We start from the raw sequence: 27,687 nt of genomic DNA, 5'->3' as shown, positions 1-27,687 counted from the left end.
GTAGCAGCGGTCCCCAGACCGGAAAAGGGGAGGCTCGAGGGAAAAGACGAGCTAGTCTCGATTCTGTTTAGGCCGGAGTTCTCTGGTTGATGAAACGCGCCACAAGTGTGCGAGTTGTTCCACGGGTTTCGTCTAAGCACACACACACACTCACGCACACACCGCGTTAACAAGACAAAAAGAGCAAAACGCACACACACGGAGATCCCGCACAGACGTATCTCCTTGAAAAGTGTATGTACGGTGGAAACCAGCCATTGTGTCAGTGTCTTGTGCCAAAGAACGTGTGTGTAACTCTATCGGTAAGTGAACATTATTTTTTTTTTCGGGTATTATTACACATTTCTTTCTTTGCTGTGTGTACGTGTCTTGTGTAAGTGTGTGTGTTGAATCATGTGCGTAACGACTTTGTCGTGGGGGAGCAGTGTGTGAAAAATACCCCCGGTAAGCGTGGCCATGAGGCCATGCTTTCCACCCCTTTCAATTTTTGATTATTCGATAATTAAAACATGTTACTATTGCGTGAAGGGTAGAAAAAAGAAAGACACCATTTAATTATTTTGTTTTTCTTGCTGATTTTCCAGTGAATTATTGATTTTCGTTGGTGAATCTTGTGACTAAAGTGTGACTTCATCAAGTCAGTCAGCCGGGATTTGTTCGCCATTTCTCTTCTCTTTGTACGACACACACGTAAACATGGATCGGCCGATTTTTCCTCTCATGCAGGTAATGCAAACAAAAAATAATTTAAGCCTTTCTTTTTTACGATTATGTGTAAAAAGAAAAATCTAAAAATAAGTTTCATTTTTGGAATCCTCTGGAAAAATGGCCTTTTGACCCTATCCGATTCAAGTTTTTGGGGTCAGGTTCTTTTTATTTTTTCGAGATATCGTTCCGGCAGACTACAGTTTTTTTCACCGATGGATTCATAAAATATTGCACGTGTATTCACCGTGCAGTCTATATTTTCTGCTGGCCCGTTACCAACTGTGACGTCGTAGGGTTATTCTGGTTTCTCGCATTCTTGTCCCTTTTTCATGCCATTTGGCCAGCACCCCTGTTAGGGGGCGCCACCGCTGTACCCATTTAAGGGTGGTGTGCCAGTGTGGCCTCGTGATTTTTTTTTTCAATTCACAAAACACCGTCTTTTGTTTTTTTTTTGTGTGTGTTCGCCTTAAATGGAGGCGAAACATGTTTGCTCTTTATTCATTTTTTTTTCTGCAGAGCTGCACGTTGATGTGACCTTTTCGGGATGTATAATGATGATGAACGTTCCAGAAGCTTCGTGTTCTACTACCCACAGTTTGGATCGATACGGTGTATCGTATGAAAGAGAGGGGGGGTTGATGCGTGGGCGGATGACGTAAAAAGCAGGGGACGACCATTTTTTTTTCTTTGTTTCCAAATGTAGTTTGATATTTTCGCCGCATTGCACTCTTATATCACACAATGGCCGTGCCGTTTATTAGCACACGCGAAATTGACTTTGCTTCATTCCTCAGTCAATGGCCCTATAACGCCTGTGGGCATATCCCCATACCATCTAGACGCGCGCCATTTTTCTATAGTCTGTTCGAATCTTGTTCAAACTAGCTTCCTTTTTATTCTTGGATAAAGCGGCAAAAATAAAAGTAGGACATCGGTCACGTCGGCCATTTGGTTTTAAAATTAAAAAAAAAAATCTAACGGGAGATGTAGAAGAAAAACTAAGCGTTCCGGTGCGGAAGAGTTTGCAGGCAAAGCTACTAGCCTTTTTTTTTTTAGTATTATTATTATTTGTTGAATACGAGACATAGAAAAAGTCTGGGGTGTTTGTTCGTTCTAATGTTTATTGACCGGAGGGGTTGTTTGGGAGTAACGGTGTGTGTCTGTGTGTTAAGATGCTGGATGGTTCCCGAACTCTTGCGGGAGGAGGGATAAACACGGTTCAAGGCCGGCCGGTCACGTGATCAGCTGAAGAAGAGACCACTACTGAAATAGTAGTAGTAGTAGGTAGTAGTCGTGAAGAAGAACAAAATGCGAACAGACGAAGACTCTGCAATAGAACAAAAAAAAAAAAAATGAGGTCAAAGTTTTTGTTTTGCACGATGGAAGGAAAATTTTCGTTCATTTCTGGCAGATCTCATCAACTTGTCTTGTTGCTTGTCAAAGTAGGAGTAATCAAAAACCGAATTGTGACACCTTGTTTTGCAGTTTTCATGGTTAACAATCAGCTGTGAGGCTCTTTGTTTATTTTTTTGGGAAAAAAACATTTTCGAGTTCAACGCTCCGTAGATGAGCGAAACATGCTGCCTCACGTTCCCTCCATGTAGAGTTTTCATGTTGAGTAGATGGGCTCTCAAAAACTGTGAAGATGGTAACGAAAAAAAAAAAAGGTCGAACACGAGTCGGTCACGAATCTGAAACAACCCGGGAGCGGTTCGATTTTTTCTTTTAAACGGGTTCCCTTATGTCTGTGTGTTTCGAGTTGCCTTAGCAACTCGAAATGCAGTTCATCTCAAATTGCTTTAAATTTCCTTATATTGAAAAGCACGTGCTTTGACCAGGTGTCCGTTTTTGCCTATCTCCCTCCCCCATTTAAATTCGCACACGTTGTCCAGGATTGTTTAATTTTGTTTCTTAAGAAAATGGCCACGTGAAGTAGGCCTCACGCGCCATCTCTCCGTCCCGTCTTCGTCAAAGGTTTCTAGCAAGAATGTTTCAAATCTCCTGGTTCGAAAATCACGCGTGAGATAGGGCTTCGTACTTCGCAGTACCAAACTGTATATGCTTTGTCAAAAAAAATTTGCATAATGTGATGGCCACGGAAGCTTTACAATAATGCGAACAATATTATTATTTTTTTTTTTTCGCCGAACAAAAGGATACAAAACTTGTTCCATCTACCGGGGGTTTTCCCCCGTCGCCATCTTTATTTTCGGTACTTCTATCTTTTTTTTTTTTTTAGACCAACGTTTATAATGATTGTAGTAATTATCAGAGGATATTGTGGCTGTATGGGATAATTTTCTTATTCTACCCTCACTGGATCAGATTTCCTCATATTACTATAATTAAAACAAAGTTATACATAGGAAACAAAAAGTCCCTCTTGTGTTATTCTTTTTTCCGAAGGGTGGTACTTGTGTTTGTCCGTTTTTTTTTTATTGTTTTGGTTGACAACACACACGCGGGTTGCGTGGGTACGAAGGTCGAATGCATGTGTGTGTGTGAGGCACGATTTTGTTTCCAAGTGGATATCGAAACCGTTTTCGAGTACTGCCATTTTTGCTGTATGCGTCTTGTCTCCGTGTGTGTGTGGATTAAATCAAAATTGCCTCAGGGAGGGGATAGGTCGTGTGTGATAATTAAATTTTTTTCTTTTCTTTTTGAAATCCCGTTTTTGACTTTGCCAAGGACATTTTAGGGTGGAGTCGTGCTCTTTATATCATTTGTGATTGTCGATTTTGGTTGTAATGTCACTTGCGTTTATTTTGGCATGGCAACGAAATGTTTGCGCTTGTCCGAAGATTTCACCAGGGTTTGTTTAGAAAAAGGGCGAAATTTTATAATAGCACACGGGAGGTTTCTCAATAGTGATTTGTTTCGCGACATTTAAAATGCGCTCTTGGAATCAATCAAACTAGAGTAGAACGCAACAGTGGATTGGCTTTTCCGATTAGTTCCAACCGGCCAGGGGAGTGAGTGGGGGGGGGGGGGAAGGTTAGTAAGAAAAGGGAAAGTGGTTGAAGGTCCTTTTTTTTTCTCGTTTAAAACACGGGCCCTTAGGGCACATGGATTTTTTTTTTGAAGTTGGACATTTTGTTTTTTAAATTTTACTGGTCGAAGTGTACCAATCTTGTTTGACTGAAAACATGAGGCGTGGTCCTCTTTGTTTCCAAGGTTGTGATGAACGATTCCAAGTAGGCTACCAATCCATTTGAAACAAGCAGTCGTGAGTTTGTGAAGATGTTAAGACATTAAAAGAATTTTGTTTTTTTTGGCTCTTTTGTCCGTTGCAAATGACTACCGAAATCCCACCTCCTCTTTAAAAAAAACAAAATTAGGTCAAAGTCACTGGGCTTGCATTCAAAAAGTTATAACGAGATTCGCTACGTACCCGAGCAATACGTTACTAAAGTAAATAATATCGGGGCAACTCCGGTATGCAGTCGAACGAATCGCGGCCAAATGAAAATTGTCCTCACATGGATGAAAACAAGGCAAGGACGTTCGATTCCCTTTTTTGTTTTTGTTTTTCACATCATTGAATAACATATGCCTATCAACGTGGATACTGTCTTACCTTTAAATAATGTTAAGTTGAAAATTTCGAAGGGGGGGGCTTTGATTACGTGTACAGTAAAGTCTTTTATTTATTTTTTTCATTCGTAAGATACGGTGGAGATAATAGTATTCTGCGCGCTCTGGTGGCAGCTTAGCAAAACAGCCATGTTGTCCCCCCTCTCAGCACCACCCCGCACCTTCGCATGTAAACTCATGCCTGGACGTGTCTCCCTCTTTATTGCCCGGGGGGTGAGTGGGCGGGTCTATCGTTCTGGTACGGGTTGGGTCTAGATAGCCGTCCGCTTCAATCGTCAGTCGCTCGCCAGTCGCCTAACTCTCCGGTGTGTGCGTATTCCCACCAAGTGTTGAGAGAAGGGATAGGGGAAGCCAACCAAACCATTTTTTTTTGTCCTTGTTATCTTCGTTGTCGTTAATTAAAAAACAAAAAAGAAAACCGTTGGTTGACTTTTCTTTTTTTCGCAAAATTTATCTGGCACACGTTTCGCGAAAAAAAAGATTCACGCATTTTTTTTTTGTTTGTCGGTCAATACTCGGTGGAAAAAGGATCTTCGCGACTTCTTCGAATCCTTAAAAAAGAAAAGGAAACAAAAAAAAGTGAAGTGTTAGTAGTGTCGAGCTCGTTGTCCTGTCATTCCCAACTATTTTTGTTGCCAATTTCGGTAAGTCTTCCTCTTTTGCATCATATTTGGCAATGTTGTATTATTCAGGTCGAGAGCGAAAGCGTTTTTTTTTTATTTACGTAGTCCTTTCGGTTAGAGAGTGAGAGTGGATGTTTGAAAACAAGGTCATCCTTTCTAAATGTCTCGTGTGCGAACTCTGTTTCGGATGGTTATGCGTCTTTTGCGTTCGGGATGCAATGCACACAAGGGCGGAGATGGGCATGCGCGGCCACAAAGATGACCAATGGCGTCGTTTCGCAAAGTCAATGTCAAGCCGACTTGGTCAATCAAAACGCTTTGAGTTTCAGGTTTTTTCATGGTGAAGGATCGTTCGGTCCATGTGTCTTAAATGAAATATTTTAAATAATAAAAGCAAACATGTAAAACTGGTTTTCCCCCAATTGGTCGTTGTGTACGTGTGTGATGGCAAAGCTACTCGACAATAACAACAATCTGATAGCCTTAGGGGGCACCAACTCTTATCAGGTCTGGCTCAGGATAAGCACCGCCCCGTTAGAATTATTTATTTTTTTTTTTTTTGTCGGCCTTTTTTTTTTTATTATTTCTAGAACTTTTCGTTCTTTTCTGTTTGCGATGCGCTTCAATTGAGTTGTGGCCATGCCGGTTTTTTCTCTTTATTTTCTTTATGTGTCGTACTTTTCCGGATAGTCGATAACCGTATTAAGAGGCTTACAGTTTTTATCCAGTTTGGATCGATACGCGTCGGTAGGAAACACGAAAAAAAAAAAAGAGAAAGGAGGAAGAAAATGAATAGAAATGTTTTTAGTCGTAACACTTGCTTCCAGCGTATTGCAATGATTTAATTTCAAATTATTTATTTATTTTAAATTATAGTCTGGAACGTTGGAATTGAGTGGCACGGCCCTGAAACGTTTGGAAGAATTGAAAATCGGTGGCATTGACGTGACAGCCATGGCTACAATGGACGCTCTGAAGATGTTGCGACTCTCTGACGTGGTCAACGGCAACAGCAGCGATCAGGTGGTGGACGAATTGACGGATCTGACTTCAGCCAAATTGTCGTTGGCCGAAGCCGAGACGGAAGTGGAGTCGCTGTCGGAGCACAGCAGCGACAGCGACAGCGGCTACGATTTGGGCGGCGATGGTGATCTCGAAGATGTCAGTTTGGTCTCTACGGCTTCGGTTTCTGGCGGTTCGCTGTCTAGCCGGAGTAGCGTCACCGGCGGCAGTACGGAATCTTTACCTCTGGCTGTGGCGGCCGCTACGGCCCAGCAGCAGCAGCAACAACAGCAGCAACAGCAGCGCTTCGCCGTTTTGAGCTACGAGCAGGTGTCGAGACTTCACGACGTGATGAACGAAACGGTGCTGATCCACGGCCGGGGCAACTTCCCGACTCTGGAGCTGCGCCTGCGCGACCTGGTAACGTTGGTCCGGGCCAAACTGGAAGCGGACGGCGTTCCGGTCAAGGACATGCGGCTCAACGGCGGAGCTGCCTCTCACGTCTTGGCGCTGGATCGGTGCCAGCCGCAAGCGTACAACGATTTGGATCTCATCTTTGGCGTCGACTTGTCTTCTGCCCGCACGTACGACCGCATCAAAACGGCCGTGCTCGACTCGCTCCTCGACTTTCTGCCGGCCGGAGTGTCTCGCACGCGCATGCTCTCCTGCTCTCTCAAAGAGGCTTACGTCTCCAAGATGGTGAAGGTGACGGAGGGCGATCGCTGGTCGCTGATCTCGCTGGGCACGAACCACCGCGGCAAGAACGTGGAGCTGAAATTCGTCCACACGATGCGTCGCCAGTTTGAATTTTCCGTCGACTCGTTTCAGATCATTCTCGACTCGCTGGTGCTCTTCTACGACTGCGCCTCTACGATGCCCATCAGCGAGTCGTTTTACCCGACGGTCGTGGCCGAGTCTGTTTACGGCGACTTCCGTCAGGCCCACTACCACCTCCATCACAAGATGATCGCCACCCGCAATCCGGAAGAGATTCGCGGCGGCGGTCTGCTCAAGTATTGCAACTTGCTCGTCAAGGACTACCGCCCAGCCGATCCCGACCAGATCAAGACGTTCGAGCGCTACATGTGCTCCAGGTTCTTTATCGACTTTCCAGACGTCGGCCAGCAGCGGCTCAAGCTCGACAACTACCTGTGGAATCATTTTGTCGGAGCTGACGAGGCACTCAAGTACGATTACCTCATGATCCTCTACAGCGTCGTTGACGAGTCTACCGTCTGTCTGATGGGCCACGAACGACGACAGACGCTGTCGTTGATTCAAGAGCTCGCCTATCAAGCTTATTACGCTGATCAGCAGCAGCAACAGCAACAGCATCATCAGCGGCAAATGCAACAACAACAACAGCAGCAGCAGCACCAACACACTGCCAATCATCCGGCCAGTTATGATCACGCGCCCGTCTACGAGGTGCGCATTTCCGGCTGCCAGCCGACCGTTGTGTATTCGAGCACGGGTGGATACTTTTACGCTCCTGCCGCTGCTCCTCCTCCGCAGACATCACTGCCTCCGCCAGCTACCACCAGTACTCCTCCTCCGGCTACTAGCACTACGAGCACGGCTAGTGGCAGTACGACAGCAGCCGTGACGACACCATCGCCGCCTAGCGTCACAACGGCCACTCCCTGCTATCCGTGCTCACCTCCTTGCGCTTGCTCCTGCGCCTGGATGGCTTGCTCCTAAAAATGAGAAACCAACCAAACAAGAGGATAGGGGGGAGGAGGATATCCTACACCAAACAACAAAAACTGCCCCGTCCTAGAGGTTTTTTCTTTTTTTTTTTTTTTTTTCATTCCGTCTGAACTGACGAGCACAGAGAGAGAAGGGTTCCTCTCTGTCTTCCATCGTCGCGTGTCTGGAAATTCAACACTTCACACGTCGTGACGCCTGGTGTGTGTTTACACGCAAGTGGATTTATGTTCCTTTTTTTTTCTCTCTCTCTCTCTCTCTCCCCTACGCCGACAAAACTATCGTCGTGGCGTTCTTCTTGATCCCTTTCAGAAGAAAATGAACCAAACTCGTATTAAAAAAGAAAAAAAAAATTCGACCTTCCCATCTCTTTAGCTAGAATTCTATATTTTGTTCTGTGTAGATAAAAAACGTAGCGAGTGGCAGCATCATACATTTAATCACCACCACCATTTCTTTAAAAAAAAAAATCATCTTCCCCCTAAAAAAAAAAGGAAAAAAAAAGAAAACAACCCTACTGTTGCTGTGCGTGTGTGTGTGTACGTTAAGTGTATGTGTATGCCAAGGTTTTTTTCTTCTTCTTCCTTTCTCTCTTCTTTATATGTCTGGCTCACTTTAAAATTAGTTTTTTTTTTTTTCAGCTCGTCCCCTTCTTTTTTTTTTAATGTTTACCATTTTTCGACGAGGTCGTCTAGGTAGCATCTCTTTTGTGTTAGGTCCAACTACTTTCCCTTTCCCCTTCAGCATCCTCTCTTTTGTATCCGTGCAAGGTGACCCACTTCTGGAACACTCTCCCCTTCACCTGCGGAGGAGGGAGCGATCTCTACATATAAAAGACTGACCTTTCCCTTTGAATAGGCGAGTGGAAAATCCTGCCCTTCGAAAATGTGATTCCATCAACAACACAAAAAATTTTTTTTTTTTTTAAAGGTTGGGAGAGGGGGGGTTTTCCCATGTTTAAAAGGCGTAGGGTCGTTTGAATGTCAGGATGTGTTTCCCAATGTTTATATGTTTCTCTTGGTAGCACCATCCGACAACCGTTCTCTTTCCCCCCCTCCAATTCGTCCTTCGTACCTTTTTTTTTTATGTGTTATTTTTCAAGGTTTTCAACTTGTGTAAATCAAAGTTGAAAACCTGTAATGTGCAAGAAGGCCTCCAATTCACGCTGACCCTACCTCCGTCCGCTCCACAGCGGCGTCAGCTGGGACATAAAATCAAAGATTTCGGAAAATAACAAGAAAAAAAAAATGTTTCTAATGCACACTCGAAAAAAAAAGAAGAAAAAAAAAAAAAGGGAAAATGCCGCACACACTTTTTTTTTCTGTTTCTCTTCCGGAGGGAATAGGTACATATATATATATATAGGAAATTAATTAGTTACCGTCTTTTGTGTTTATTTTCATTGTCTCCCTCATCTACTTTCTCCGTGTGAAAAAAAAATGTGATTATTATAACATTTAAAGGAAATACTTCTCGTAACATGTTTCGCATAACAATGAAAGGCCGACAAGATCCGAATCGCCTGAAGAAAAAAAAAAGAGAGCAACAAAAGAAAATGTGTAATCCCCCCGTAAGAAAAATGCGTTCACGTCAAGTGATTAATTGGCCAAAAATATTTCTTTTTTTTTCTGCCCTACCACACTAATTTTTTTTTGCAATTTCGACGTCCATCTTCTCGAAAAAGATATTGCGACTCTCTGTTGGACAATTTATTTCTTTAAACTTTATCAGGAAAGAAAAAAAAAAAAGAAACTGCGACAAAAGAAAAAAGAGAAAACGAAAAATTTCTTTTGGAAATTGTAGCCTTTGCTCGTCTGTGATACGCCCAACCACATACACACACACACACAAAAAAAAAACCAACGCAATTTTCGGGAAAAAAAAGGAAAAGAATTTTTTTTTTTTGTTCTTTCTCGGGGTAGAACTCATTAACACATTTGAGAGTTTAAAAGGAATTTTCTTTCCTATTTCGATGTAATTTGATTGTACATGTTTAAAGAGCTGGCTCACCTGATCTAAAAAAAAAAAAAAAAAACCAATTTACCTGACATTGAACAGAGAAAAGATTGAAACCTCCCCCCCAATTTTTTTTTTTTAAATGTCAAATCTCCTTTAAACAAAAAATTCTGGAGCCGATCTCTTGATGCCAAGTAGAAAAGCACCTGACGTGAACGAAGCTTTTTTTTTTTTGTTGTTGTTTTTGGAAGAAAAAAAAAAAGAAGGTTCGGATCTTTGCGAGTTTTGAATCGATTCCATTAGACACACACACACAGCGCCGACACACACACGCCAATTTTGGTTTAAATAAAAACAAAAACAAACAAAAAAATTTGCATTATTACTCTGCCTCCCTCAACACTACCATCCCCCTGCCCCCCAAAATTTTTTCGGCTATTGTGGTGAAATCAATGTGATATATTATACAACGTTATCCTTTTTTCTTTTTGCCCTCGATGTCTCCTCCATTTAGTTTTTTTCTTTTTTCTTTTTTGTCCTCTGAATAATTGTCCTGCTAATTACAAAACGGCTGTTTACCCTCCCCCAATTTCTCCTTGGTATTGTTTGAATGGATGTGATTTACAATATCTTCCAAAAATGCAAACTTCTAAAAAACCCTTTTCCCTAGATTTATTGTACTAGAAGGAAAACAAAAAAATTTCGACAAACAACAAAAAAATGAATTTTTAATTTCCCTTTTGGTGTGGTTCGTTAATTACATTTTTTTTACCCTCTCCAAATCAATTATGCGCTCTGGTTCGGGGTTTTTTTGTTTTTGCCCTTTATACATAAACAGTTTCTTATACATACTATTATACATATTATTATTATTATAATTCCTTATTCATTGTAATCGTCATTAATGGGGTCAAGGCAAAAACATGTGTGCGATTCTCTTTTGTTTTTTTCTTCTGGCTTTTTTTTTTCTTTTTTCGTAGTTGAGATGAGTAGATGAGGATAGTGACAAAAACATGTCGACCCCACCTGTTGTATTTCTGTCTGATTTTTTTGTAAAACCAAAATGTTCTTCCATCCACGAAAAGAGGGACACAGATGTCGCCGCAACATTATGGATGTTGGTCCATTTTGTTTTCCTTTTTTTTTAAAAAAAAAAAAAAAAAAAACCTCCACATTTTTTTTTTTAAGACGAAAAAAGCAAAAATTCCTATTATCGAGAACAGAAGAATGACAAAAAAGAAAAAAAAAAAAAGGAAATCCTCAGGTGTCATATCCAATTTTTATGTGTGTCTCTTTTGCGCGCTGATGTTCGAGAAAAAAAAAACGATTAAAAATTTCTCTCTTGATCCATTTTGTCTTTAATCTTTCGATTATTATACAACAATTGGTCATCATCGAGTCAGCTGCGAAGAAAAATCATTTTTGTGTCTGTACAAACAAACAAAAAAAACTCCATTGTAAAACCAACAAAATACGCAAAAAAAGTCAAATAAAATCGTGTTTAAACTCCACAATTTTCCTAAGTTCTTTGACCTCTGCGATCGCTATGAAATCTGTAACATCCACCCAAAAAAAAATCAAATTACATCATTCTATTTTTACATCAACACCTATGTAACCATTACGTTAAAAAAAAAAAAAAGAGGTGAAAACAGCTCCAGTCTATAAATAAAAATCTATAATTTTTTATTTTAGTATCAGAGCATAACGAGGTATTTTTTTTTTTCGAACCATGTGTTCTACTTGAGGACGAACGTCAACGACCTAGAAAATACGTAGAAACTTTGAGGGTCTCTCTCTGTATTGAATCGTTAGAGCTATTAGCCTCCATATTACAAAGAACATCCTTTTAATGTGCTGTGTAGGTTAGGAACCCCGGCACACTTTTTTGCTGCTCAAACTCTGCCCATTTTTTTTTTTTAATATTATTTTTAACTACACGTAAGCCATTTTTTTAAAAAGAAAAATATGAAGTGTGTACACATCTACATAATGATCCCGTAAATAAATGAGATGATCTACAACCGAAGGCGAGATTCTCAGGACTATACGAAGGCCCGACATACTTTTGTTTTAACCAATAACACTTTACTGGTTTCCCAAATATAGGAGAAAATACGCTTCATTCTATATTTACACTCTGTTCTCATTTAGCAGATAAATTGGATTGGGAAAAAAAAAAGACTTCCGCAGCGCGTGTGACGTCACGACGTTTTTCGCCACTTGGGTCATTCACACAGTGTTTGGCGCAAAATTTCGAGCAACATGTAAAAAGACGGTTGTCAGTAAAGGCCAAAAGATTCGAAATGTAACGGTATATATTCGTAACGTTTCTTACGACAATAATTCCCACCCGTTGGGCACATACACGCCCTACGTCTGCAGAAATCATTTGAAAATTGAACAGAAAAAAAAAAGGAATTCGAGACCTCGATTTTGAAAGAAATGTTTTTCATGCACCCACTTCAAATACAAACACACGAGTGTGTATATACACATAGAAATGCTGACATTTGACCCGCACGTTCGCCTCCCCTTCGTTCATCCGCCACCAACACACCACCTCCTCTCATTTTTAAATCCTTCGCGTCTTTGAACTTAATCGCACCAACCTACTAGCCCACATCGAATTGAAAGCCCAATTATATATTTTTTTTTTCTTCTTTTCCTATGGCGTTTCACTAATCGACCTCGACTTGATGAAAAAGAACCGAGAAAATTAGAATTTCGGGAAAAAAAACGGGAATTTCTGTTTGCTGCTGACCTCTTCGTCTTTTGTGATGCCCGTGGTGGATCAGCATTTGTTCCTTAGAAAAAATTGTGTGCATCTACAAAGTTCAAAGTCTTGGCAGCGTTTTAATTTTCTCGTTATCGTTTTTTTTTTTTTCCTTATTAAGCGAATCGGCAGATCCCGCTGACGGATAAAAACATATTTGACAGACATCTATGAGACATCATGACGGATGTAATATACGCTACACTGGCTAACTAGTTCCAACTGCTTAACTGTTGTTTTGCCCAATACGCACATCTGAAAAGAACATGCCACCCCACCCAAATGATGGAATCTTATTGAATAGCGAAATAGCGATTGATTTTCACACATTTCAAGACGATACACATAAAATATCGATTTTTATTGGATGGAAGACGCAAGAACAACGGTGCCTATGGTCTGCTAACGCTGAAGGAGGAAGAAGAAACAACAAAATTTAAATGTGATAAGGAGAATCGGCGTGGAAGCCATAAGAATTTCTTTTTTTTTTTGTTCTTTTGCAGGAAATTTCTGCTATTCCACCTTTTTTTTTTTTTACCTGTGTTATTTTTATTCAAGGAATGCGACAATGACGGTTAAAAAGAGCTTGTAAGAATCAATAGCGCGTCGGTAACAGCATTTCGAAAACAAAAATTCAAGGCAAAATGTCAACACCGTTTTCGAAACGTTTTAATTTAACGATTTCCAAATGAATTCATTATCGCGTTCAATGAAAATCCATAGAATATGGCCGTTGATCTTCACCCCAGATATTTCTCTGCAATTTTACTTTCTAGATGAATTCGTCAAGTAATTTGCATAAACGACCTTGTATAACTTTCAGTTAAATCCTACATTTTCCTGGCGAAATAAAAGGCGATTACCAAACATCAGCATTATAGGTCGATTGTGAAAAACAAAACAAAAAACAAACGAAAATGGGAATAAATTGAACAAAGAACTGTGCTTTGTTTATTCTGATGTGTGTAAGAGAGAGGGATTCTTAAGAGCAGGATGAAAAAAAAAAAAGTTGATGACCTTGATGACGCGTATGGTGAACGGGACGGTCCATGTGAACGCCAAATTCCCGATTGAAGGACGAATGACGGGTCAGCTTTGTATACCTTTCCCTTTTTCTTGTGAAAAAGAATGTGTGCTGCTTCTAAATGAAGTTGTGCGTGTAGAAAGAAGAGAACTACTTTATAAATGTTGGAATAGATGCGCCAATTGCGAAAAATCGCTCAAATCGCATTTGGCCCGGACAAAGTTCTGAACAACAAACGGATTGAATTCGCCACGAGACGCAGGATGTGATACACTTGTCATTCGAACCTCGCTCATCATTTTTCGACACAACGTGGATGTTATCCCAATGATCTTATGCAGCAATTCGTTTTATTGTGGACGTTTAAAAAAATAATGTTTATTCGAGATTTTATCAGATGTGTTTTGCTTTACATGTCCGGTGTCTTGTTTTTTTAACATAATTTTCAATAAAATATCTGAAATCTTTGTCCCATTTCACTTTGTTGCAACGTGTCCCGCATTGTCTTTAAATCCCCTTAAAAAAAGAACCTGTTTTCATTATCGTGAGGAACAATAAAAGTTTTTTTTTTTATAATGACCGGGATGTGACCGCGCCCAAATTTTTTTTGAGTGAAATAAGGAAAATCACACTATTTTGATATGTCATTATCTGACAAGGGTATCAAGACATAAGACTTCCATTGAATGCCAATCTTTCTTGTTTTTGATTCTCTTAAATAGATTAATTTTTTTGTTGTTGTTCAATTGCATTCGTAAGACAAATCTTATTTTTTTAAAGAAAAATCCTTCTCCATTTATTGATTGACCTTTTCGAAATGGAATTACACTCCATCACGAAAAGGGAGTATCCCTGCAGCGTCGTTTAACCACCTATCAACATTTTGATTGCATTTCTCAAACTATGCCCAAAAAAAAATCACATTTGAAACGGTTGCAATTACGAAATTCAATTTTCTCAGTCTAGCCAGAATATTTTTGTGTGAGCTTTTTTTAAACAAATGCTGTATGAACCTCGGTTCAACGACTCGCCCCGGCGAGTCCTTCGTTTGTTATGCATCTAAATCGAAAACTTCCGTTTAGCCTTGTCAAGCTGATTGTGTAAATCTCGGACAGATGCACATTAAACAGCTTCAATTGACAAGCTGCGTAACCTTTGCTGCCAATCCGTTATCCATTAAACGGTGTGTACCCACTTTGTAACACAAGGTTGACATAGTGTCGAGACATTGGAAATCACGCGTGAATAATGAGGCGAAATTTTTGTTTCTTTCTCTTTTTTTTAGAGAAATCTGCGCAAACCGCAAATCATTTAGCAGAAAGAAAAAAAAAAAGCTTTAAGCCCAAGTAATAAATACTTTGATTTTCTCTCTTGCAGATGTCAATGGCATCTTTACCTGCAAGAGAAAACTGTTGCTAAAAGTATTACAACAACAACAAAAATATCTTTGCCAACGGTACCCAATTTTATTTGGCTTTTGTTCTTGTAATTATGTCCTGGATTTCCGGCCAGGAAAAAATAGTTTGCTTTGCTCATCCGTCTATGCCAACTAATCTAACCGTACAATGCTAAATAAGGAAAATCTTTTACACGTCATTGTTGTCACGAGACTAACCAGAATTAAATACGTACGGTTGATTTATTGAATAATTGATGATATAGTGGGTGAGCGGCATAATTAAAATTCAGCTGAATAACGGGCAATTTTTTTAAAAATCTGAATTCGTGACGGTACCATTAAGTTTTACCTTACAATAGTTTTTTTTTTCGTCCCGGACGCACGGATCACGCTCCCGCGGTGCGCAAGGTCGCACAGCAGTAACGCAGTAAGTTTAGCTCAAATGAAATATAGGCCGTTGGTAGTTGTCTTTTTGTGTGTGTGTGTGCGAATCAGACCAAGGTCTTTATCACCATCAACATTCAATAAGTTAAGGTGTAGAAGAAACAAAAATGTCCAAAAAGGTGGGACGCACCTTTCACGTGTCTGGTTTCACGCCCGTTGCACGGCCGTAAAAGACGGCTACTTTGTAAAACTTCAAACTCGAAGTCATCGTATGCGTGATAACAAAAGACATGCGATCATCGATGCTCGTCGGAACAATTTTTCGGTAGAAACGGATGGTTGAATTTCGTTTCTTATTCGGCCTGGCCGTTCGTTTGTTGAGCGGGCATTTGTAAATGTATGCACACACAAGTTCTTAAAAGTGAGCTCAACGGGGGGATTGCCACGACCGGGGGGAGACAAAGGAAGTTTTCACCTTGAATTTTATAGTTCTTTCCCGTTTGAAAACATTTCGAAACTACGTCTTAGTTTACGGAGATCGTGCATTTCGTGCCGACATAAGTGCGTGGTAAAGCAGCATGTGCGCATATTTCCTCCATCAACCCAATTTTTTTTTTCTTTTAGTCTGGGTGGTTTGCGCTATGAAAGGGTATACTCAAAATCAGGTCACTAGACTTTATTTCTTTTTTTTTTGAATGCGCAATTTTTTCGCGGGGGTTGATGTTTCATAATCAGGCGATATTTTTGCAAAGAAGATCAAAGTTCAAGCAAACCCTGCCGAATGTGGTGGCACACATTTTTCAGTCTGACCTGATTTCCCCCAATCATGAGACGCAAGGCAGAAATATTAACCCTTGTTGTCATTTATGAATCATTACAAACTCCATGTAGAATAAACTGAAAATAACGTCCTTGTTGTTCGTCGCTTTCTTATAATTAAATTGGCATTTTTTTGGGTTACCTATCCGAGAACATCTGCTCGTTTTGATAGAGGTTTAATGAGCGCTGATGAAGTGAACAAACGACCTCTAAAGGAGAACAAAAAAAACCATACGACACACGTTGGATTAAAATTGCGATATAGGTGGTGAAACGAGTTCACTTTAGAACTTGAAATGGATACATTTAGAACATATTGTGCAACATCTGTTCTCCCCTATTTTTATTTTCCTTATTATCTTGATGCTATTGGTGGTCGTCGGGCCATTTCAAGACTCTTGTGCAATAGGTCGACTACAGGTAAGACGCAATAACAGACGGATGGAATAGACATGCCGATGGGGACTAGTAACGTCAAGGCGGCCACGACCTTTGATTTGAAAAAAATGAGAAAAAAAGGGTTTGTGCAAAGCCCAACAAGCCTCTCTTGTCTGTTTCCCATCCATCAAACGAGTGGCCAGCTCCGCACGAGACCTCCAAACCACTTTGCATTCTTGCCAAAAAATAAGAATAAAAAAAAAAAAGAACCCTAAATTAAAGAGAGAGAGAGAGAGAGAAATAACATGTACGCAGAATCACTCACGGCAGCAAGGTCATTATTTGCGTGCGGGTGCCACTACCACATTCCGCTAAATGAACGGAATTACCGTTCCCGTCGTAATATATATTATTGACATCAATACATAATAGCAAATCAATTGAAGTAGATTCAGTCGCCTTCAGGATTTAATTGAGACCGTGGACATTGGGGTTAGGTGCGAGCTTGCCATTCGAATTTCGCATGGCAAAAGCATATAACTTTGGATTTCATTAACTCAAAAAAGTGAAATCCCATTTAAAAATGGGATTGATTTTCGTGATCCTCGTAAAATTTTGTATATAAATAATGTTAATTTTTAACTGTAGTGAGGTTTTTGAAAAAAAAAATTTAATGTCGGGCTTATTTTGTCGGGCTTAATTTTCAATCCCGTTTTTTTTTTTCAAACCCAAAAAATTTGGCTTGTAATACGATGATATCTAGTGTGTTATATCCTAATTTTAATGCTGATTCCGAATAAAATATTAATTTTCTCGTTGATTATGTAAATTTGTAAATAAAAAGGAAATATAGTGCTTTTAACGTAACCACATCCTCGTTAAATTTTGTACCTAAATCATGTGTATTTATATCTACATCGAAATTTTTTAAAATAACAAATAAAAATTAGGGGAAAGGTCGGCCTTGTGTTACTCGGGCCTGTTTATGCCGACAAAAACTTAAAAGATTTCGACTTGAAATTAATTAAACTTCACCTACTATACCCAAATTAAATTGCTACGTCCGAAAACAGTATTAGTTTTCCCGTTCATTATGTAGCTTATGAATAAAAACGAAACAACTGTTCTAGATTTGCGTATGATGCCTGAGGTGTTTTCTGACCAATGACAAGGCACTCTAACATTATGACATCACACAAAGACACACAGACCTTCAGTCAGCCTCAATATATAAAAAAACAAAGAATTCAAAATACAACGTTTTAATCATTTTGTATTCGAATCTCGTATAAATCAATAAACTACACGCTACACGAAAGTTCGGGCGGCTGTTATTGGTTAAATTTTTTTTTTCTTTCGCTTGTTTTGTGTGTGTGTTGGCTTTGATAAATCTTCGCATATTCTTCTTCAACAACTATTTCTTTTGGCTGGTGTGTTCGCGAAAAACAAAAATGGAAAAAAGAAAACTCACGTTCACAGCATCCGATGTAAAGTTTGTTTATAGTGGAACGAAAAATTCATTGAATAATAACTAGATGTAAGTATTTGAGAAGAAATGAAAAAGAGAGAGGCAAGAAGAGAGAAAGGGAGAATGAGAGGAGGGCAAGGTCGTACAATCACGAATGGCCGGTAAAAATCTAAGATAGCATCTAGTAGTCGTCGCATAACTAATGTTTGGTAATGGAAACCCCCCCTTTCAAAAAAGAAAAAAAAAACTTTACCTGGATGGGAGACAACGACTTTGTGAATGGTGCGAACCAGCAAAAAGAGAGAGACAAAGAGGAAAGATAAACGGCTGGAAAAGTGCCCAAAAGATGCCAAGAAAGAGAAGAGGAAATCGACACAATATCCAAGAATTGCGGAAAGTGAGAGTGGGACGTTTAAGCGATTGTAAGAAGAAGACTCCTCAAAGAGACTAAAGAGATGGGAAGACGGATACAAATCCCTACACAGTTCTATCGCGAGGCACTAATTTGACACATGCTACGCTCTTCATTCTCTTTCGTATAATTATATGCATAATAATAAAAAATAAAGAAACAATGCCGCTCTTCGATTCCTTTCCTTTGGTTTCACCTAAACAATTTTTTGTTGTGTTTACCTGATCACAAAAGACTTTTTTTTTTTGTTAACGGATGGCACGGCCATGTAGAAAAACGTTTCGCAGCAACGTACAAAAATACGACCAACAAGCGAAAAAATTGTGGACACGTGAACGGCCGACTAGTCCACCCGGCCTATCGATTTTTCTCCCTCCTTTTTTTTTCCTATCTTCTTAATTACTAAATGAAACAAGAGTATTGAATCAACAATTAAAAAATGGACGATCTCAGCAACGAGAAACTATTGCATCCGCCTGGCTTTTGATCATGGGCCAGTTTCTTCTTCTACGCGCAACAAATCTTATTGTGTGACGACACTAATGTGAACAAGGAAGAGGGGATCGGGCGTGTGTGTGTGTGTTCAGAAAGGACCTTTTTTGTTTTGGTTTTGTTACTTCGTACGCCGAAAGAGAAGAGGGATGGCTCTCGTGGAAGTGGACATATCGTTTTCAGGGCTCAACTGGCTTCACTATTCGTCGCTGCTCGGCTGTTCGACGTAACGGACACCGTTGACCGTCATGTCATACTCGGTGATGAAGGCGGGTATTTCCAGCTGATCCATGTTGATGATGTTGTACAAGTACTCGACGCCCGGTACTGAATGGACTTTGTCTTTGATAGCCGGAGCCATGAATGTTAGGAACCACCAAGTCATCACCTTGTATCAAATCGATAATTTCAAAGCGTTTAACACAACATTATCAACGAATTTTACCTTTGTCCAAAAGGTAGGATGGATAATGTAAAAGCCTTTCAAATTCTTCTTGTGCTTGTATTCCAAGACGTTGTAGACTTCTCGCATCCACGTCATGGATGGGTGATTATGCCCCTCGGTAAGTGTATGGAAGTAGAGGATAATGTAATCGCCTTTGACTAGAGGATCGAGTAGCGAGATCAAGTACAGTAGAGCCTGCAAAAAAAAACAAAACAATGGGTTTGATAACGATATTGTTCGCATTGTTTAGGGCAATCTTACCTTGTCTAAATTGATTTCATTAAAATTAAACCATTTGCCGATAAAGACGACTACGGGTCTACCAAACTTGTCCGTCCCGCTCTGGTAGAGACATCCAATTCCGGAAACTTCTGACAAATCTTCGGTTTTGGCTCGGCGCAGCAATCGTTCGTACCTTTCATGATGCTGAAAATAAATCAAAAAAAGAAAAAAATGGAGCTACTGTTTGTAAACATGACACTGTAAATAACTAAACATGACATTCGCAAACTGATATTGCAAACACGGGTTTACACCGTCGCCATGACGATGTAAAAATGTGGGCACAGCCCAAACTGTACACTTTTTCACACTTCCATACCTACCACATCCTCAAGGTTCAGATTCATTTCCTCAATTATGTATGCTACAATGGTTACAACACTCTAGGGATCGCAACAATCACGCAGTTGTTTACTACCCTTTTTCCGTCAACACGTCAGTTGCTAGGCATTGACGCCATTGCAACATCGACCAAACTTCTCTCGACCACAGTCGAGTTTCAGTTGATTTCGTGCGTGGAAGGAGTTGCCAATGATCAGATTTTTAAATAATAATAATAACCAATCATATCAGAAAAGGTTGCATCTAGATGATACCGCAGCTAAGCGTCATCCGGTAAGATACATTTCTTTTCTAATCAGTAATACCACATCAACAACTATATTACAGTAAACATCCCGTTGTAGCTTTGCCTGGCAGAAGACTATTGTTTCATGCTTGTTACGCCATTCAGCCTTGCACGAAACGTAGTCGGGATGTGGCGCATGCCAAACTTTACTGCACGACGTAGGCCGGGCGTATCTGTTTCACATGTCCTACTATGATCTATGTTTTTGTGAGCTCGTTGAATCTCCGATTAATGCGCTAACTATCAAGACGTCTTGCGCTCGTACACATGATAACTACAAACTTGATGCGCATTGTTATCGAACAAAGGTTAGTCGCAAATGATGATTCATTTCGGCCTTTAGAACCAAAGTTGGTCGATAAGCTTTTAAGGCCTGTAAAGATAGTAAGAAACATATGACGTAACAACTGAACGCATATTCACCTGGACTTGCAAAGTTAAGTGATCGAGATCAGTAACGGGCTGACCAACACGTTGATGACTGGGTTGGCCCAGCAGCTTTTGTCTATCTACATCATCCTCCATCTGTGCGAATGAGTGCTCGCCCACTGACACGCTGCAGCCGAATTTGGCACTTAGATCTTGTGGCTCCTCCCACGAATCTACGTCAAAACAAAGTCAAAATCACAATTACAGTTAATCATAATGGTAAACACAATTTTTGGGAATGAACCCTGTAAACCATCCTGGGTGGGAACTAATACTTTGATTCCCTCACTGACGTCAGTTCGAACAGGAGCGTGTTTCTCCAACAAAAATAAACCAACAAAACGTAAGCCAAGTCCAGCACGCAGATGAAGCTCCGCATGTGCGACAGAAGCCGTCCGAAAAAAAAAAAAAGAGTAGGATGCATCAAACTATCGAACATCAAAAAAGTTACGGGGGGGTTTGATGCAAAGACTTGGGGCCCAATCCCTCACGACATTGGCACGGATCGATACCGTTAGTTCCCCCTGTTGATGGCTGTGTCACACACGGTGAACTCAGGGAATGATTGCTTTATGGTCCAAATGAAACAGTGCTGACCTTGACTTGAACGAAATCAAGACTACCTGAGAATGAGGTCACCTTTATTTTGAAACAGCTGTCAACGGCAGTAGGGCGCGGTAAAAAAACTCACGGGTTCAGTTAATACAGCCGGATCTAAGTCGGAGGCATATGTGGCTTTCCCCGGAAAAATTGAAAACAAAATTAGGTCTAGAAAGCCTTAATAGCTATCTATGTAACAAATCGCGTTATTCGCTCGAGCCGAATTTCACTTTTCTCGCCGAAGGCTGAAACTGCCGGCGTAACGCCCCACCAACGCACTGGCACCAAATGACTTCGTCCTACGTATTCGAAATTGTTTTTAACTAACGACGCCAATGTTGTAACCAAAAACCGATAAGCTCTCAGATTACTATCCTATCGTCTAAACAAAGGTGCACCAGTCTGAACCGTGACTATGCATCAGACTACTCGATGACACGCATTCCAAAAATCTAAAATCGTGCCTAAATTTACATGTTTTTACAGTTCACCTTTCGTCATTAGGGCAATTTTGCACACACGGAATAGACGGACCACAGTATACAGACAACGGAGCCTCGAGCATAAACCGACTGTCACATGAACAACTGACACACTGCGGGCCAGAAGGGACCAATCGACACAACACCAAAGAAGAAAAACCAAAAGAGAAAAGTAAAAGCTACATTGCCACACCTTTCATACCGGTTGTCCTATCGATACCGACGAACTTAAATTGTAATGAAAAGTAAAATGCTGATGATCAACAATACAATTAAGAAAAAAAAAAACAACCAAGCTTGGCGTTATCACTCGAAACAAAGTCGATTCCCTTCTGCTCTGGCGACTGGGCAGATGATGCTGCGCAACAAAACCATGACGCACAGTCAAAAGTCTCGAGAGGGTAAGGCTAACTTTTTCTTACAACCGGAGTCTCTTCTTGGCGCATGCGCGTCTTCTGCTTCACAACCGTGGAGGAACCAGTAAAGTACCATATCGCTTTTTATCGTGCACCCGGTAAAAATACGCCTCTGTATTCGAAACAGGGCTTGCAACATGAACGGGGTAAAGCATTTTTCTATCACAAAAGTAATATTTCCCTTGCTAAACAAAAGAGACTGACCCTTCATGTAATATTGGGCAATAACATCTAGGGGATTTGGGCTAAAAGGAATTGGGACGGAAGGTTTTCCTTTATACTATGACCTTTTTTTTCTAGACGTAACGAGAATGAGGTTCACCGCTTTTTCATGCAATGCGACGTTAAGTAAAGCAGAAACGTATTTACCTTGGAACGCATGCTGCGGATTATCAATGATGCGGATACGTCGGTCACTGATAATGGGTTCACCATTTACCGGATCCCCAATTTCGAATGGCAACTGGTAACGAGAAAATTCGGCTTCCTGGACACTGCGCGGAAAATACAGCGGTGACAGGACTTGATAAATGCCATAATTATTGGCGTCCAAAACGAGAATGACGCTCTCGATGTTGTCACCGTATTGCTCCAAAAATCTCCGGATCGTCCCTTGAATGACAAACAAGTTCATTAGCGTTATTTCACATTTACAATTAGAAGTTGGAACTACCCATTTGCAACTAAAACTATGATTGCGAATAATAGGTAAATATCTTCGTTTACGTAAAAGAACATTTAACTATTGAGTATCGCAATACTTCTACAACACGCTAATAATCAATGGTCTAGACGATTATGCTACTACTCAAGGCTTTTTGGCTCTAAGCCAAACTGGGGACTTCATGGAATGTTGCCAAGTTTCCCCCTCAGCATCGTCTCTCCCAAGACACTCAATTGATTTTCTCCGACTGTCAGCGTTTGTGACAGAGCTCAGTCATAACTTAAGAGCAATTTTTCGAAACACTGCATTAATTATACTTAAAAACAACTATATACCATTTATAATGTAATAAATTGAGATTAGCAGTCAAGGTAGAGGGAATCAGATGATTACTGAGTGCCAGATGAGCTCCTTCATCTGGGGGATATCCTCTTTTCACAGTGTAGATGATGGGAATGGCCACGCTTGATAGATGATATTCATGAACAAGTTCCAATACATTCCTATTTAAATCACAAAAAAACATTATAATGAGAGCTATTTTTAAGCCAGCTATATTTACCTATAACAAAAATAAAGGGCAGTTTCTGCAGCTGTTTTGTAGCGTGCATTGTACTTCGGACCAACTGTGTGAATTATGTGACGGGCAGGTAAATTAAATCCCTGAGTAATTTTTGCCTCACCTGTCCTACAATCTATAAAAATGAGACTGTGATTATCCAGAGTAGGAATGGTTATTTAATTTGTAATTTTCTATTTATGACTTGGAATAACATGAGGTCTGGTACTACAACAAAATGTATTGAACTTACATTTAATTTTTGTGACTAGTTCCTCTTTAAGTTTGCTGCCAGCACAATCCATCACTTTCTGACTTAACTGTGAACTTTCAGTAAATGATTCGTTAGTTGGATGTACAACAGCATTTACACAGAGCGCAGTAATATCTCCTTCCCTATATCCAAAAAAAGAACTATATGAGTTTTGAAAAAAAACAAACATGAATTAGACGAGATTACCACAAAATAATTTTTTTATTGAGATCCGGCCGATACTTGAAAGGAGCTGATTCATGATAACTTTCCAGTCCTAGAACTCTGAGAAAAGATGAATTTGTGGCGTTGGTTTCCGACCAGCGAGCCAAACTTTCCACTTCCATATTCACAATAAATTAACCGATTAGAAAAACACAAACAAATCAATTGAGCCCGATAATAATCATGGACGATACGTGTGACAAAACGGTGATGTCAATTGCAAAAAAAATAAAGAGTCTTGTAAGCCATCAGTCGTATCACGGTACAAATATAAGAGGTACAATGGTATTATGAACCCTATCACCTAAAAATGTCAAACGATAGAGTCGTACGTCGCTAGAGGCGCTAGTTTAAGCGCGCCTTATATTTATTATGTTAGCTCGTTAAATTTCATAAACTATTGTAAACTACATATGAACAAACTGATTCCAGAAAATTACTATCATTTAGTCATTAATACATTTTAAGTTTAAAAATACCACATAAATTTTTTTTATAGTACTTCGCCTGCTAGCAGACGAAAGTGAATTTTGATTGTAGCACAACTAGCGGTAAAAATAAACCGCGAACCGTATCGAAATGCAGAATTTTTGGTTTGATCATCTCTTCTGATAGCCAATTTCTACAAGTCAGCTGGATTTGGCTGATTGCTGATATATGGGGGTTCATATCTGGAAAAAAACGGGCACATCCATCTCACTACCCCACCAGTAATCACTTCACATAACATACTAAAATCAATTTTATTGTTTTTTTGATCGCCAGGGGGTTAGTTCATTATTTTGAAAGACATCCGAAGTCAAAACGGCTTCATCAGTCGTAAAAGAAAACCTTGATCATAAGGGATTTCCGAAAAAGGATTCAATGGTTCGTGAACGTTTTGTATCCGCCGTAGCATTTTTCTGGTTCTTCAATGGCCTCTTGGATGATTTTTTAACTACTTTTGCGCCTGCCAAATTGCTGACAGAGGAACTAGACGTGGGAGGCTGCAGGGACAATTCTTTCTGCAACTCTGAAGCCACATGGAAGTCGTTATGTTCTTCAATTTCTTCTTTGAGGAACTGTTCCTTACATTTATCACACACAACAAATTTATCAGTTCCTTCTTTACCCTGTTTGGATTGGATGGCTTTTAATACTTCACGTCGCAGATGAGGCGGAAGCAGAGCTAGAGTTTCCACGTCAACTTCATTTAAATCTGGAAAAATTTCTTCAATCGAAAAAGTTGTATGGGTAGCCGGATTTACTTGGCTTGAGTGTGCGATGGGCTCTCCAAATGAATGTTGTATTGGTGCACATTTCTTAAAATTACGGGAAGCAAAAAATCCTGTTTTTTTTACATTTTCATTGTTTTCCCCATTGAGACAAGCTGAACTTGAACCGCCGGTTTTTTCTTTATTTTCTCGAAAAATTTCTTTGTCCACGGCGCTGGTTTGTCCCATATTATATTCCGGTGCAATAATATTTAATGGATTTGTTTCAGTCGGTGTGTTGTCAATTTCTGCCATCTCAAATTCTTCGTCTTCCTGATCAGCATGGAGATCGTACAGTCCATCCTTTCGGTGTAAAGGTTCCTCATTGACGAGTTTCTCTTTCTCTATGCTCATTATGGTACATTGCTTTGCAGTAAAAAAGTGATCAATCCTGGAGCTGCTTTCCAGCTGATCAACAAATTTGCTGGCCGATACTCCGAGACAAGTAACAACCCACGGAGTCTTAGAATTGCCTTGTTTGCAAGGGTTTTCTTTCATCACAACTGCGAGACACGATTTAGCCATACGAATTTTGTCGTATGAAGAGTGTAATGGTATGGACCGGGTATAAGAGTATGGTCGGATGTCACCTTCTAAGCGGACCGTCAAGGTTAACAATTTTGCCAGCCTGCAATTCTTCAAGAAAACGAAAACTATATTGAAATATGTGCAATTGTATCACAAAATCAAACATAAAAAGTAATAAGCATACATACAGTTTCCCTGTCTTTCTCGAGACGCTCGGACACTTCAGCACAGAGCTCTTCTAGCCAGTGATTAATTTTCTCTTCGGAATCTAACGCAGCTAAGCCCGTAAAATTTTTATTACAGCCAATGGATTTAGGTAGTCTGCGAGAGCTAACAGGATCATTATCGACTCCTCGGGCATACCAATACAGCCATGTCCTAAGAAGTAAAGCATAACAATTTCATACGGCTTGATATTAAATTTCAGTTACCAATTTACCCCGTCTTGGTATCAAAACGTTCTTGCAATATCTTCTCAGGAATTCGAGTGATATCTGCCATAGTTGTGCATTGAAGCTCTTCCCTTAGTGTAAGACCTAATTTGCCACCTAGATTTCTGACCTTTTTTAGTGGGAAAGTTGTAAAAAAATCTTGAACGGAGGTGAATGGCAAGACCGTTTGCTTATTTGGTTTGTTGATGCCTTGGAATTGAAAGCATCAATGTTTATCAATTACAACGGATGAATAGACGATAACAGATGAATACCACAAGCTAATTTGGCCAACATCTTATTGTTTGCGATTCCTGCAGAGCACCGAAAACCAGTTTTTTCGTAAATAGCGGCACGCATTTTTTCAACCAGTACTGCACCGAGCGTTAGTTTCCAATCATTGTCCTTAGAGTCTTCCTTTGATAATGCCTTTAACCAGCCATGAACACCTGATTTAATTAATTGTGCCATCAGTGATTGGTTTATATTTCAACAATCTTCGAACGACCTTTCACGTCATCCGTATCGTTTTCCCAGCCGACGAAATGCGTATTTGGAAGCTCTTCAACATTAATGGCGGTGGCTGAATACATCGGCAAAAGGAAACGTATGTTAAGAAAAGAAAAATAACGTAAACAGAAATTTAAAAAGAAAGTAAACCTGTGCAACCTGGAAGAGTTTGGTCTATCACCATAGTCATGTCTATATATGCTTCATCAATGCTAGCTCGTTCAACACAAACACCAAAGCTGCACATAACATCAATGACTTCTTTGCCTCCATCCCTGTACCTAGAATTCCAAACTTGTTAATATCCTTTGAAATATCCAAAAAGGACTTTACTTAGTGAGATCAGCTTTCCCTCTCCGTTCTGGAACTCTGTAAAGAATGCAATCTGGACACTTTTCTCGTGCTTCATCTCCTCGCATCTGCCTGGTTACTCCTTGAGCTCTTGCTTCATAGTTTACAGAAATAATACCCCCACCTTTCCACTTTTTATATTGTACAACACAGCCAGGTTTCCCTCTGTTCTCTGGATTTTCTCTCTCCTCAACTTGAACATAAAAGCAGTCCATGTCAATTAAGGCAATAACTCTATTGTCTTCAGCATTCATCTTCTTTATTAACTTGTTCTTCTATACAACAATTTAAGAATTCTATCATATCCTTTCTTGTACATGGACTCAATGGAATGTCATTGTGCGTACTGGAGCTACAATCAACAGAGTCACTAGCTGCTGTGCTGAATTGAGGAATTAAATGTATGGTTTCTTCGGTGGCAATAGGTTGTTGGTTCTGAGATTTCACTTCTCGTGAAAGATTTCTTGTTTTTTCCTCCAAATCGGGACCCGTTTCTTCTTCTTCACTGCTGCTGTCGGGTGATGTATCAAAAACAACAAGCTTCAAATCAGGATCACCTGCCAAGTATTTTGAAGTACTGGGAACAATGTGGTACCCTTGGGACCAAGTTTTCCCAGAATTTTTCGACATCGACTTCTGTTGTCTAATTTAACTCAGTAGTGTTACGTAATTGACATACGAATCTGAGTTACGGTTTTTCGTTATCAAAAAGTACTTCAGCAACAACAATGAACAATGAGTAAACTGGCACTAGCTGTACTTTTCGTCTGGTAGCTGATAAGCCTTCCCGCCCAATTTTTGAGCGAAAGTACTTTGCACGATACAAAACTTGAGACTTCCTATCGATTTAATTTTCAACAGAAAGCTACCAGACAAGGAATATTTGCAC

The 27,687-nt window shown here is 40.0% G+C and overlaps 3 protein-coding genes across 3 annotated transcripts; 1 reads left to right on the top strand and 2 right to left on the bottom strand.

Annotated features, from left to right (window-relative positions):
• Positions 1-64: 64 nt before the first annotated feature.
• LOC130692853 (terminal nucleotidyltransferase 5C-like) lies at positions 65-8,520 on the top strand. The gene is made up of 3 exons (XM_057515934.2): positions 65-302; positions 585-726; positions 5,802-8,520. The coding sequence occupies exons 2-3, from the start codon at positions 697-699 to the stop codon at positions 7,626-7,628; spliced, it is 1,857 nt and encodes a 618-aa protein (XP_057371917.1). The 5' UTR covers positions 65-302; positions 585-696; the 3' UTR covers positions 7,629-8,520.
• Positions 8,521-17,626: 9,106 nt separating this feature from the next.
• On the bottom strand, positions 17,627-23,985 carry LOC130692876 (protein GDAP2 homolog). Its single transcript, XM_057515960.2, has 9 exons — positions 23,708-23,985; positions 23,501-23,643; positions 23,251-23,383; positions 23,082-23,191; positions 22,394-22,636; positions 20,521-20,699; positions 19,449-19,613; positions 19,188-19,382; positions 17,627-19,130 (listed from the first exon to the last, which is right to left on the bottom strand). Exons 1-9 carry the CDS (start codon positions 23,845-23,847, stop codon positions 18,942-18,944), a joined length of 1,497 nt encoding a protein of 498 aa, XP_057371943.1. The 5' UTR covers positions 23,848-23,985; the 3' UTR covers positions 17,627-18,941.
• A 509-nt stretch (positions 23,986-24,494) lies between these two features.
• Positions 24,495-27,587, bottom strand: LOC130692851 (DNA polymerase eta-like). The gene is made up of 7 exons (XM_057515930.2): positions 26,781-27,587; positions 26,598-26,728; positions 26,446-26,520; positions 26,213-26,386; positions 25,946-26,147; positions 25,695-25,884; positions 24,495-25,614 (listed from the first exon to the last, which is right to left on the bottom strand). Exons 1-7 carry the CDS (start codon positions 27,050-27,052, stop codon positions 24,562-24,564), a joined length of 2,097 nt encoding a protein of 698 aa, XP_057371913.1. The 5' UTR covers positions 27,053-27,587; the 3' UTR covers positions 24,495-24,561.
• Between the last annotated feature and the right edge of the window lie 100 nt (positions 27,588-27,687).

The sequence above is a fragment of the Daphnia carinata genome, chromosome 3 (genome assembly GCF_022539665.2).
Source record: "Daphnia carinata strain CSIRO-1 chromosome 3, CSIRO_AGI_Dcar_HiC_V3, whole genome shotgun sequence".
In the NCBI taxonomy this organism is placed as follows: domain Eukaryota; kingdom Metazoa; phylum Arthropoda; class Branchiopoda; order Diplostraca; family Daphniidae; genus Daphnia; species Daphnia carinata.
The sequence above is the reverse complement of the archived record's forward strand: the minus strand, read 5'-3'. Positions and strand labels throughout refer to the sequence as shown.

Bases quoted from the DNA above. Each gene is read 5' to 3' on its own strand.
- LOC130692853 (XM_057515934.2), top strand. From the start codon at position 697: ATGGATCGGCCGATTTTTCCTCTCATGCAG. The intron at 727-5,801 runs GTAATGCAAACA...TTTAAATTATAG, and splicing joins CGATTTTTCCTCTCATGCAG to TCTGGAACGTTGGAATTGAG.
- LOC130692876 (XM_057515960.2), bottom strand. From the start codon at position 23,847: ATGGAAGTGGAAAGTTTGGCTCGCTGGTCGGAAACCAACGCCACAAAT. The intron at 23,192-23,250 runs GTAAATATAGCT...TGATTTAAATAG, and splicing joins GCCCTTTATTTTTGTTATAG to GAATGTATTGGAACTTGTTC. The intron at 19,614-20,520 runs GTGAATATGCGT...ATTTATTTTCAG, and splicing joins ACTTAACTTTGCAAGTCCAG to CATCATGAAAGGTACGAACG.
- LOC130692851 (XM_057515930.2), bottom strand. From the start codon at position 27,052: ATGAATGCTGAAGACAATAGAGTTATTGCCTTAATTGACATGGACTGC. The intron at 26,521-26,597 runs GTTTACTTTCTT...CGATGTATTCAG, and splicing joins AACTCTTCCAGGTTGCACAG to CCACCGCCATTAATGTTGAA. The intron at 26,387-26,445 runs GTCGTTCGAAGA...TAATTAAATCAG, and splicing joins CGATACGGATGACGTGAAAG to GTGTTCATGGCTGGTTAAAG.